The sequence below is a fragment of the Haliotis asinina genome, chromosome 12 (assembly GCF_037392515.1).
Source record: "Haliotis asinina isolate JCU_RB_2024 chromosome 12, JCU_Hal_asi_v2, whole genome shotgun sequence".
NCBI lineage: Eukaryota > Metazoa > Mollusca > Gastropoda > Lepetellida > Haliotidae > Haliotis > Haliotis asinina.
The window spans coordinates 41,928,218-41,940,675 of NC_090291.1; the positions used below are offsets into that span (position 1 = coordinate 41,928,218).

The window sequence follows — 12,458 nt, forward strand, 5'->3', positions numbered from 1 at the left end:
TATTCTCCCTTCTGTCATACCCTTTGTATTGCTTCGACCCTGTACTGAGTGTAGCCTTGCTCCAAAGCTGTAGCAAATGCTAAGCCAAAGGATTAGTCTGTCTTACAGACCATGAAATAAATATATCCAATCACCTAATGCTTAGTCTCTGAAATGTAACAAATAAACCCAATTAATTTGTAACAAATATACCTGTTTAAATTGAAAGGACCCTGAGCAACTCCAGAGATTCAGAACCTAAAGAAATCTAGACATGCTTCATTTAGGGCTTTAGCATTGCTGCAAAGGATTAGCAGTAGGGGAAAGAGGTGTGTTTGAGGGACAATGTATTATTTTTATTCATATTTGTAGTAGTTTACATTTGAAGTATTAATTATTACCTTAGAGACTTGTGCATATCTACCCCACCTACAACAAAAACTAATCTAGCATGTTCCATATCACTTTGTCTCCATATCAAGTTACATTTTTATTTGGATTCTCTCAAATTCTTTTTTCTTCCAAGGCTAATCATAAGTGTAGGATTATTTCTGCAAATCCAGTTGCTGTTGCCTTATTCTTCTCCTCTATTGAAAAGTCTCCATGGTGCAATGGTTAAAGAGTGCCTGCCCAGAGAACAGAGGATCTTGGGTTCAAGTTCTGGCCATGTCAGTGTAAGTTGTTCAATGCTCACAGGGAGTATTGATGAACCCTTGGTGTTTGTTTGTTTATGTTCCCTCAACAAACATCGAGGATACATCAATGCATAGACCCCGTGTGACCAGTGAACAATTTATATATGTCACTGAACAGCTTAATGTTAATTTTGAATTGTTTGAAGCATAACTATGTATGTTGTCATCTTACCTCACACATAAATGTCTTTTTCGTTTGGCTAAACATAGGTATGTGATTGTACATTTCAGCCAAACTGTGTGAATCAAACAATTCGAATCTTGCATCTTGCTGCCTTTCCTGCATGTATTGGCTTGGTAAAGTCGCCACAGTGTAATTCCCCTATCCTATAATCACAGGCACTACATTTGAACTTTTTGTCAAAATTTATTTATTGGAATGCAAATCAGATTTCTTTGTAGTGCATTGGTACAAGAAAAACAAAGTTAGAGTTAGGTCCCTTACATCGTTTTGCATTAGCAAAACATCGGTAATTTGCATTATGCGTGATTCAATGTTTTTCAAGATAAAGTACCACCACGAAGTACTGAATGAGTTACCTTTGGCAGCAGGGAACATAATAACGTACCTCGCTTATAAGACACTTATATTGACACTAATAGAAGAATAGTTAGCCAATCAAAAAACAACATTTACATGGGAGATGAGATAAAAGATAAAAGAATAGTCCTTGCTGGTCCCTAACCTGACATTACTAGGTACAAGTACTGGTCGGCTCAGAGTTTTTATGATGTGTCCAAGTAGGGTATTTATGCTTAATTGTGGAGTGATATCTCAATGAGCTGGCAGTATGTAACCAGCTAAGCCTGGACCAGTGCAAGCAGCTATGGTGTCATGTATGCATGAGTGAGTGAGTTTTATGTCACACTCAGCAATATTCCAGCTATATGGCGGCATTCTGTAAATGATCAAGTCTGGACCAGACAATCCAGTGATCAACAACAAGAGCATCAGTCTGTGCATTTGGGAACTGATGACATGTGTCAACCAAGTCAATGAGCCTGACCACCCGATCCCATTAGTCGCCTCTTATGACAAGCCTCTTAGTCGCCTTTTATGGCAAGCATGGGTTGCTGAAGGCCTATTCTACCCCGGGACCTTCATAGGTCTATTCTTAAGTGTGTTGTTGTACCCCATTTCGCCTCACCTCAGACTCTCCACTATCATCCATGACCTGCTTTTACTGGAGATGTACCTCAGTGAGATGTGCTAATTTTATCAACAGATGATGCATTCTTGCACATCATCAATATACTGACCCTGTTCTTAAGACACTCTGAGCTCATTTTGGATGATGGTGTCAATTAAATGATGCAGCAGAGGAGTAATTGATGCAGTTCTGTGTGAGAACCCAGTAGAGGAGGGTTTGGAGGGAAGGTGTCATCACACTAACTGGACCATTAAGTTGCCAAGGGCAAGGTTTCATCGTTATCAATCAACCTTTGACAGTCAGTACTTCCAGTAGGCCATGTGAGTGGCTTGTTTAGATATTGCATCAAAGTATGTTGAGGAGGTGAATTAGTATGATCAGAGGGTTAGAGTTGATAGTGGCAAAGCAGTAATATAGAGGTGTATCAGAAGTCAGTGTAAATGAAGACATTTTAGCACTGCACTGTCAACCTAAGCCAAGCCAGATAAAGTACCCATCAAGCATCTGTTTCACCGATTTTGTGAAGTTACGTTTGATACTCTCATAACTTACTCATAACCCTAAAATACACAGTGAAAAAACAGTATGATATCATTTTCTATTTCATCTTCAATAACTATATATAGAGAGAGAAAGAGAGAGAGAATCTCACCCAAGTGTCTACTGATATCAAATATATCAACATGAGTTGATAAAATAAGAAATATCCAAGGCTTACCGATGGTATTTTTACCTTTATCAATGAGTGTTGATATAATTGATATCAGTAGACACAAGGGTGAGATTCTATTTATCATCCAAAATCATTCTGCATTAGTTTTCACAGTACTGCCATTTGATTTGCAGTGCAGCATATTTATAGCATTGTGACATCACCAACTGCATGACATCTTAGCATTGTCCGAGCATTGTGCAAAATCTACTGTCAAAACAATATCTCCTAGGAGATATCGTCTGATCTCACACAAGCGATATCTCCCTCTGTCATTCTCAGCTACAGAGCCTCACTTGTCATAATAGCTGTACTGTAGTTTGTTATTACAGCAGTGCTGGGTGTAGTGGAGCATCAGTGTCTAATTATCACTACTTATTATGGTGCAATTTGTTGCTTCAGTAAACACTTAAATGTCAGTTCAGTGGCTGCTTGTATTCTGTTTGACATGCTTTCACCAGCTGCAGTTAGTATATAAGTTTCTCTGTGACTTCAGCTGAGTAGTCCCAAACCACTTTTATGTGACTTTGCATTGCATGATGACCATTAAACTAAATGTTGTACACGTTTTGACATTCCTAGTTCAAGAAACGCTTCTGGGTATCTTCCAAGTCCTGGGAGTATTGCCCAGCAGGACTTATTACTGAAGCATTAGTTCTGACCACTTAGACCCTTTAATCTTCAACTCGAACTCGATATCATAGAGTGAGAAAAGTCAGGGACTTGACTGTTTGGTCAGCCTAAATATACTGTATACAATCTGTTCCTGTGAACAAATCATGCCAGTGAACACCATGACTGTTGATCTGTGTTTAGACTCATAGTGCCAGTTTATGGTGGTAAATAGCATATGATCGGTTGGCCTCAGTTTGGGTAGTTACCTTTTGATGGTCAGCCAGTTGATCTGTGATAGCAAACACTTATATATGTCACAGATTTATCAGCAATATCATAAGTCTCTCCTGTCACGTTGATCGTATGAGGTATTTTGATGTCCTGTGTTTGGAAAAGCATTATGATGCTTTTTTCACCCAGACTGAATTCCAAGGGTAGTTCTTAACAGAAAAAAACATGTCTTGTCATCTAATATTATTGAAATCAGTTTGTTACTATGGTTCCATATGAGCAAGTTCATAGAGGAAGAACGTATCTCAGTTCCAAAGGGGTGGTGGGGTAACCAAGTGGTTAAAGTATTTGCTCATCACGCCAAAGACCCAAGTTTGATTTCCCTCATGGGTACGATGTCTGAAGCCTATTTCTGGTGTCACCCACTGTGATATTTCTGGAACATTGCTACCATCACTTACTCACTCACTAAACCTCACACAATCATTGTCACTATCAGTTTTAAAATATGTACCATGTTCGACCCATAGTGGATTTGTTGCAGTGCAGGTGGTCATACTTTCCTATATGCTAACATGTTTCTGTATCCTGTATAAAAGTGCTTCATGATATCAACCACTGATGGTCTGGACAGATCTGGATGGCTATTCTTGAAACATTAGTAGCTTCACAAACTTAAGAATTATTAACATTATGAATGATTCGAGAATAACGGCCCTGGTTATTTGCCATGGCTATCTATTCTCGAAACATTCGTAGCACCACAATCTTCTTTTGCCCATTCTTGACACATTGGGTACAATCAAAGTTAAAAATTCTTAGGGTTACGAACGGTTCGAGAATAAGGGCCCTGGTTATTTGCCATGCTTAAAGGCTACTTTGACGCAGGTGGAGTATTGCAATAGTAAACAACAAGCACATGAAAATTAGGTTATCTCAGCATCTGATAACATGTTGTGATAAAACCAAATACCAAAGTGTACATAACAAAGTTCATTTGGTCACCATTGAGTAAAGGATGTGATTAATTCAAAACAGTCATGTTAGTTTGAGATTAATCTTCTTCACAGTTGCTAAATCGCTATATTTTTCTTACAGCATTGCCCTCCCTGCAATGCTAAAGCCCTAAGTGAAGTAAGTCTCGTTTTCTCCAGGTTCAGGAATCTGTGCTCTCCAAGGGATTCTTTTTCAATTTAAATGGGTTTATTTCTTACAATCAAAATTATATATATTCAGAGACTAAGCATTAGTCTAGTTTGAGTTGCGTAATAACTTGATATGGATTAGCAGTTTATAAGTTTCCCATGTAGTGAAAAGTCCATTGTCAAGCATATTGCCTAGGACTTTTACAGTTGAAGGTGTACATAGTTGTGAAGTTGACTAATCAATAAATCAATCAAATTTATTCCATAGCATGGTCTGAGGCCTACGTACAATACAAAATAAGTGTAATTACTACATAGTGGCATTTGACAGTCATATGTAGAGTCATATGTTTAAAGAACATAATGACAATGCTTCCTTAATGTGATAAGAACACTTAGTTGCTGTGACTAACATGTTACAATGTTACAGCATGTTGAGATCTTTAGGTGAAAGTGGCTGCATCACATGGGTTTCTAAGGTGAAACAAATATTACTCATGTATAGCTTTGGTTATGCCTGGTTTTATCAAGAACTCGGAAATGTTTGTATGTTCATTTCTCTTTTTAAACAAAGATTGAAGGATAATCTAAAACAGTCATGGTACTCATCAATACAGGATTCTTCGAAATGCTTTTATTATAAGCACTATACATCTTTGTTGAATGTTGAAAAATATTTGTGTTCTGACATTCCAGTGTATCTAAGGGTGACCCTAACAAGATTTAGATGTAGCAACTTTAAGATAGCAATAGAAACTGGTAGATATGGAAATATTGAACTAAGAGACCGACTCTGTATGTACTGTAAATCAAACGGGTTGGACTATATTGAAAACGAATGGCATGTCATATTTATGTGTAGTTGTTATAAAGATTTAAGAGCCAAATACATTGCTAAATATATACAAGAATCCTATACTGTACACACTATGGAAAATCTCATCCAAAATGAACATTATGATGTTATCTATAACATCGTTTTGTTTTTGTACCACGTTAACAATATTATAAAATGTAGGAACAAATGAGCGCTATATATACATCCTAAAACATGCTGAAACAACTGAAAACAGTGAAAACTGTTCACCTGGTCAAAAAACAAACAGAAAATTACACCCAAGGGCAGCCCTGAACAATTCTTAGCTTCATTCCCGATATGAGTTGGTTTGATATTTTTTTATAATTATTCTCTAGTCTCTAGAATAGAGACCCTCATAAATTATGAAGATAAATCTGTATTCTTTGTACCTAGTATGTTTGTCTAAAAATGTCTAAATACAAAAATAGCATAAAAATCTTTACCGAAACGTCACTATTGTCAAAATAAAAAAGTTGATTCTCCATTAAATCCTGTCATCTCAATACCACTTCAACTTCTAGAAAGCGACACAAACCAAAAAATATATTTGACTGGCTTGTTTTGGACTGTGTCTGATATCTTTGTCTAATTCGAACAGTGCATGTGAATATGGTTCACATCACTCTGGAAGAGATACTGCTAAGAAAAGCTAGATTTATGGATTTATGGATTGTGAATAACACAACCTTTTCTGGCATATTCTTGCTCCTTCATCAATTGCTCCTTCTTCAAAGGATTTGAGAGACTGTTCATGTGACGTCAAATGTTCATTTACTCAGGTGCTCTAAATATGAAGTGTGCAGACAGACAGTGACTCATGCTGTACCAAGCATCCTCGACAAGTGCTGAGGAAGGGTTTGCATCAGTGTGAGCAATATGATATCCCTACCTCCTTACCAAGATATGAAAAGAGTGATCGGAATGATAAACTGTTGAAAGACCAGATAAAATATCCCAGCACACGACTTATGCCAACAGAGATAAGAATCTCTCATTTCCTCAATTCATTTTTTTTTTTTAATCAGTTAAGAAGTGACTACACTTGGAGAACCAAATAAAAGCAATTTGCAAATTTCTTCAATACATCTCTAATTGTTTTAGTCAAAACATTGCAAGGAATGAACTCTTAGCATAATTTGTCAAGCTGCCAGTCCTGAATATATCGGATGACTTGGATAACAGTGCTGTGTTGTTGTTACCATTATTTATCAGCCAGATAGTTTTTCATACTGCTATTTGCATGCTGTGGTGTTTGTTAGACATCTGTACTCATAGATGTCAAGCTGACCATTTGAGGGGTAATGTCAGTGTGATAGAACTATGGCTGTATGATTCTGGACTTTTCAAGACTGATTCTGAAGTTGATTTTGGAACCCAAGCGTTGAGCAGTAACTGTTATCAAACAATTCCCAATATTCCTTTTGGCTGAATTTTATTCTTTGGGTGCAAAACATTTGATGTAAATTTAAAGGGGCACTGATGCGGAACGAATAATGTTTCTCACTAATGGTCTAATTACGAAACCAAGCAGCAAATTGGTCAGCACCCGCTCCTTTGACCGCAACGGACAAAGGGACTGGGCTTCTGTCCACATTAGCAGAATTTCTTCATCCTAAAAAGTGAGGAGGCCAGATGACCATCACATGCCATTATTTAAAAATATCCATGGTATTCTTTATCTGATTATAACAAAATATCCCAGCAGTGTAGTTTTTTCTTCTGATGCCTGGATGGTATAGTGACTGATCCAATTTGATCCTATTTCTGTGTTTTTACCTCAATATTTAATCATGTCATGTGAAAATATGATGTCTACATACATGTAGCAAGCCATTTGTTTCATATAAGTCCCAAAGATTGCAAAGCTTTATATTTAGATAGTTTTGAGGGTTGGCCCAGCTGTCATAGCAAACATCATATGTAAATTTTGGTAGCTATGACCCTGGTTTATTATCTATGATAATAAAAAACATACAGTTGATTTATCTGAATTCGTATACCAATAAGAACGACTTTGCCATTTGTAGAGAAAACTGAAAATTTTCTTACGGAAAAAAATCTGATTATACCCATTTACCCAAATACTTTTGTGCATTTCTTATGTAACAACGAAGTTCCGTCGGTATCCTCAAAACAGTTTCGGCCGATATGTGTTTTCAGGCTGCATGTGACACAGAGATTACATCTTCCTTGCTGTAACTCTCGTTTGATGGTATAAACCTACACATGTTATTTGCATGTTATTTGTCATCGTTCACTTGATGGTCAGTTAATGACTTGATAACGGGTATAAATAGTGATAACACCACTAAAATACTCGACATACGATACCATTTGGCATTTCTCCTGTCTGGAGTAAATACTCAACATTATTAATTAAGGTCTGTAATGGCAAATGTATTGCATGTTATGTAATATGTGCATGTAAGTGATGCAAGAGGGTTTATCAGCTGAGTTACAGAAACAAACATCGATCAAAGGATTAACCGATAACACACTGATTGATTAATTACTTCCATAGCGGATTTGTCAAAAAAGCAGTGTTTATGAATGTAGATTTACGTAATCAATACTGAATATACCCTGTCGTAAACTATGAGTGTAAAAACAACATCCTTCCTACAAAGAATTAACCGCCACTGCCTTGACTGATTGATTGTTGCTCATTATTGGCGAACTGATGGCGGACATCATACATTTAGTTGCCATGTGTGCTGTCTTGGGTGACCAGTGAGATTATGTATACACTCCAGTTTTCACATATTAGACTGTTGAAAGACACAAGACATAGAGCAGGATTATTTAGCAGCTGCAGATGAATGGAATACCTGAATATTACCTGAACGAGGTAATAGCCTGACATTGTTGCTATAACTTTCGTGAGTCTTAAATTTGATATTTGCATTTTGTTCTAATTTATTTCTTGTAGCATTCAGCAGAATCTGTATTACAGACAACATGCACTAGGTCGTGAATAGGGTGTGTGTGAAATATGATTCACGTTGGCAATCTATACAATGTTTAGATATTAAAATCATCTTAGAAATTCACTGTAAGTATAAGCAGACCTTGTGGGGGTTTTTTTTATTAACTTTCAAAATGCATACAAATGTGACAAGGAACTAATTAGGTTTATAAGGCAAAATATAAAGTTGTACACTGACTTCGTTACTTTTCAGTCCAACATTTTTGTTTTTTTATACCACTGGCAGATGAGTAAATTTCAAGGTGTTTGATTTGTTTTCACAATAATGAAGTAAAAGACTTCATCTTTGTTGATCAGTCTACACATAAACTATCAATTGCACATATGGGAGGCGCAGCAGAGATCACGAACCAGTCACAAATCCTGTGATATCATCCAGGTACTCACGGGAGAAAAACAATAACAAAAGAAAACACCAGTCCACGGAAATTGCTCCACATCAGTGCCCCTTTAAGTTTTCCAGGTTTTTAATCGTTACTGTATGGCTAGATTTGTCTAAATTGTTAACAGCTGAAGGGATGATGTAAATCCAGCTGGAGTCCATTCAGGAAGCAAATGTACTGTAAGTCCCCATGGTCTTTAGTATTGTGATCTACCTTCAGTTGTTGGCAACCTATAGCTCATTTTTATATTGTATGATAATGTGTTTGTCATTTGATACCATACCCGACACCATTCCTGTTCCAGCATTGTGATCAGTTACTAAATAAGTCAAGACTAGTCTTCATGCAGTGAATGATGACATGAGCATCAATCCAGACAACAGGGTTACGATGACCTGCATCAAGCAGTTCACTAAATACGCCGCCCTATTCCTCTCAGTGACATCTTACCGCATGTCTTTTTACCCCGAATCCCTTGTGGTCAGTATCATACAGGCTGACACATCTATGTGTTGTATTCTTGTTTCCAGGATGAAGACTTGTGTTTAATGGGGAAGCCAAATGCCAAGTACTTCTACAACAGACAGGAAGGTTATGTAAGTATTTCACAGTGGAGGCTGTTCATATTGGCTGTTCATATTCAGTTCCTGGTCTTTGAATGGCATTTAAAGTGATACTCATAGGGAAGAGATTTTATTAATGTCAACTTCTTTATTATGAGTAACGTAATGTTTCACAGTACTCTAAACATCATCTGCTGGAGGAGTGTGGATATACTCTAGTCTGAAACATGACCTGCTGAAGAAGTAAGGATTTACTCTGAAATATCACCTGCTGAAGGAGTAAGGATATACTCTAAACATCACCCGGTGAGGGAGTAAGGATATACTCTAAACATCACCTGAGTAAGGATATACACTAAATATCACCTGCTAAAGGAGTAAGTATATACTCTGAAACATCACCTGCTGAAGAAGTAAGGCTATACTCTAAACATCACCTGCTGAAGGAATAAGGATAATCTCAGAAACATCACCTGGTGAAGGAATAAGGATATTCTCAGAAACATCACCTGGTGAGGGAGTAAGGATTACTCCGAAACATGAACTGATTTACTCTGAAACATCACCCGGTGAGGGAGTAAGGATATACTCTAAACATCACCTGATGAAGGAGTAAGGATGTGCTCAGAAATGTTGTGTTCCTCATAATAAAGAAGGTTGACATCCATAAAATCTCTTCCTTATACATTTTCTGTTCCCTTTCACCAGTCACCACTTCAAATATGTAACTAATAGGATTGCTACCTCCATAAGCTCTTGTGCGTGAAGAAAGAGAAATTGTGTCTTCGTATTTCACCTGAGTGATAATTGTTATAGTAACATGTTTATTATTAATATAAAGTGGATACTGATACATGTAATCTGTAATCTACCTCAGAAGACATATCACATATGTTCTTTTTCTGTGATTTAGTTAAAAACATTTGGCAAAAGGTAGAACAATTTCTAAATACCCACCTCTAGTGGTTGTGTCTCTTTCAAAAAATTCACTATCATGTTTAGAGTATACTCAAACAATAAAATACTAAATCATATTATACTTCTAGCAAAAAAAATTTTTATGTTGAAATATTAAACAACATCATTTGAGAGATTTCTTATACTACTAAAAGATATATGTACAACCAAAAAGCATATAGCCAGGAAAAACAATGATTTAGATCCGTGTATAAGGAAGAGCTTTATTTTTTAAATGATATATACCCTCTTTAATGATATATACCTGTACATCTATATACCTCAAGGATGTGATATATATTGCCCTATATGCCATATGTAATGTATCTGAGAATTGAATGGAATGAAAAAATTAATAAATAATTTTTTAAAATGATAAAAAGTGGAAAATCAGATGATTGAGATGAGATAAGTGTACGTATTGTAATGTGTCACATGTTTATTTTAAGAGTCTAGTTTTTGAGACTAAATTTTCTTATTTTTTTTTGTCCATCTTAAGAATTGATATTTAACCAAGTGTGAAAATTGTGTTTATTATTACTTTAATATCAATATTCAGAAATTTCTATCAATGCTGCATCAATGTTAATAATGTATGTAGTGAGTGAGGTGAGATGAGATTTTTGGCTGCTTTAACAGATTCTTGCATACAAATTCTTGCAGGGAAAGTCACTGCACTGAAAACTTTGAATACGGTTCCCACATGGTGGACCAATGTAGTGACTCAAATCTGCTTGACAAGAAGTGTCTTAACCAGTAGGCTCCGTCATCATTTATTAAAAAATTGTTTCAAGATCTAAATCAATTATTTTTTAAGCCTATAACCTAGTGCAAGATTGACAAACTTAATGGATAAGGACTTCTTTATTACGATAGTGTGACATTTCAGTACAGATTCTTGCACCGTTGTCAAGCAGAAATTTACTTGTTACTTTAATATCAATATACCTGCTTGACAACGGTCCAAAAATCTGTACCGAAACGTCGCACTATCGTAAAAAAGGAAGTTGTTATCTAAGTTTGTCAATCTTGTACTCCCCAACTTATAAAATGCCACTCAAAGAAGTTATAACCTAGTGATCTAAATTTTTAATTTATTTCTTTGCAGCCTGCTCTCTTGTTGATTTAGTTTAAGATGAGAAGTACATGACAATATACAGATGGCTTTAGTCGGTGTCAGTATTGATGGAAGGGAGTGTACAAGATGTAGCTAGTTAGCTAACAGGATTAGGGTGAAACCTTATTGACACCCTGGTACATTGGTCCAGATCCAGGGGTTTAACTGTTTCAGACACATGTCAGTATTGTGACATTACTGCATCATTACTGCATCATTACTGCATCATTACTGCATCATTACTGCATCATCCAGAAATGTAACAGATGTCCACTTAATAAACATTTGCATTTTTTGACCGGGATGTTATTTGTTTGTGTGACAGATTTTCAAAAACATTTTCCTGTTTTGACAGGGATGTTGTTGTTTGCATTACTAATTTTCATCGAGTTTTACCATTTCAATTTCATCAGTTTCTAAAACGTTGCTTTGTTTACTGGAAGATAGAGTTTAGAACCATGTGGCTGTGAAAATTACCAACTAGAAAATTTGCAATGGCTTTTAAGATATTGCTTGGGCAATACTACTAGATAATATCCGGCCATGTGGCAAGGAAATAAATCAATCCTTTACATCTGCATAGAGATAATGGAGTTTCATTTCATTATCTATGTTTTTGATTCAGACGGATCCTGTAGACTGGAACAAGCCAGTTCTACCACAGATTCCAATGCTGCGTGAAAAGTACTTTGAGTGGACTCACCAACCAACAGATTTGCCCCTGCGCCTGTTTCACTCCGACTTTGTAGAATACTTCTCCAAGTGTTCCTGGTGGATGGTGCCCATGTATTGGGTGCCCGTCATGCTGGCCATGATCTACTGGGCCTACACCGGACTCAGTGAGCACCCCGATGTGTGGCTGCCATGGCTGGCAGGAGGTTAGTTCTTCAGCCCAGTGTTCACGAATAGTGTCTGACCCTCTGACAAATCTGGCAGATTTTTCCAATGGTCAGACAGAAGTCCCCAACTTGCTGTCCCCAGTGTCAGACTGAATGAATTGCAGTGACTTTGTCACTTGTTCACTGTTTATAAATTTATGTTTGTAATGTTTGTCATTATACAGTG

At 36.6% G+C, this 12,458-nt stretch overlaps 1 protein-coding gene across 1 annotated transcript in view; it reads left to right on the forward strand.

The window, feature by feature from the left end:
- Positions 1-12,458, forward strand: part of LOC137258518 (fatty acid 2-hydroxylase-like) — a 41,005-nt gene that overhangs the window by 12,055 nt on the left and 16,492 nt on the right. Inside the window, exons 2-3 of the mRNA XM_067796221.1 lie at positions 9,287-9,352; positions 12,019-12,271. Of these exons, the coding sequence (XP_067652322.1) occupies positions 9,287-9,352; positions 12,019-12,271 (319 nt within the window). The remainder of the gene's footprint in view (positions 1-9,286; positions 9,353-12,018; positions 12,272-12,458) is intronic.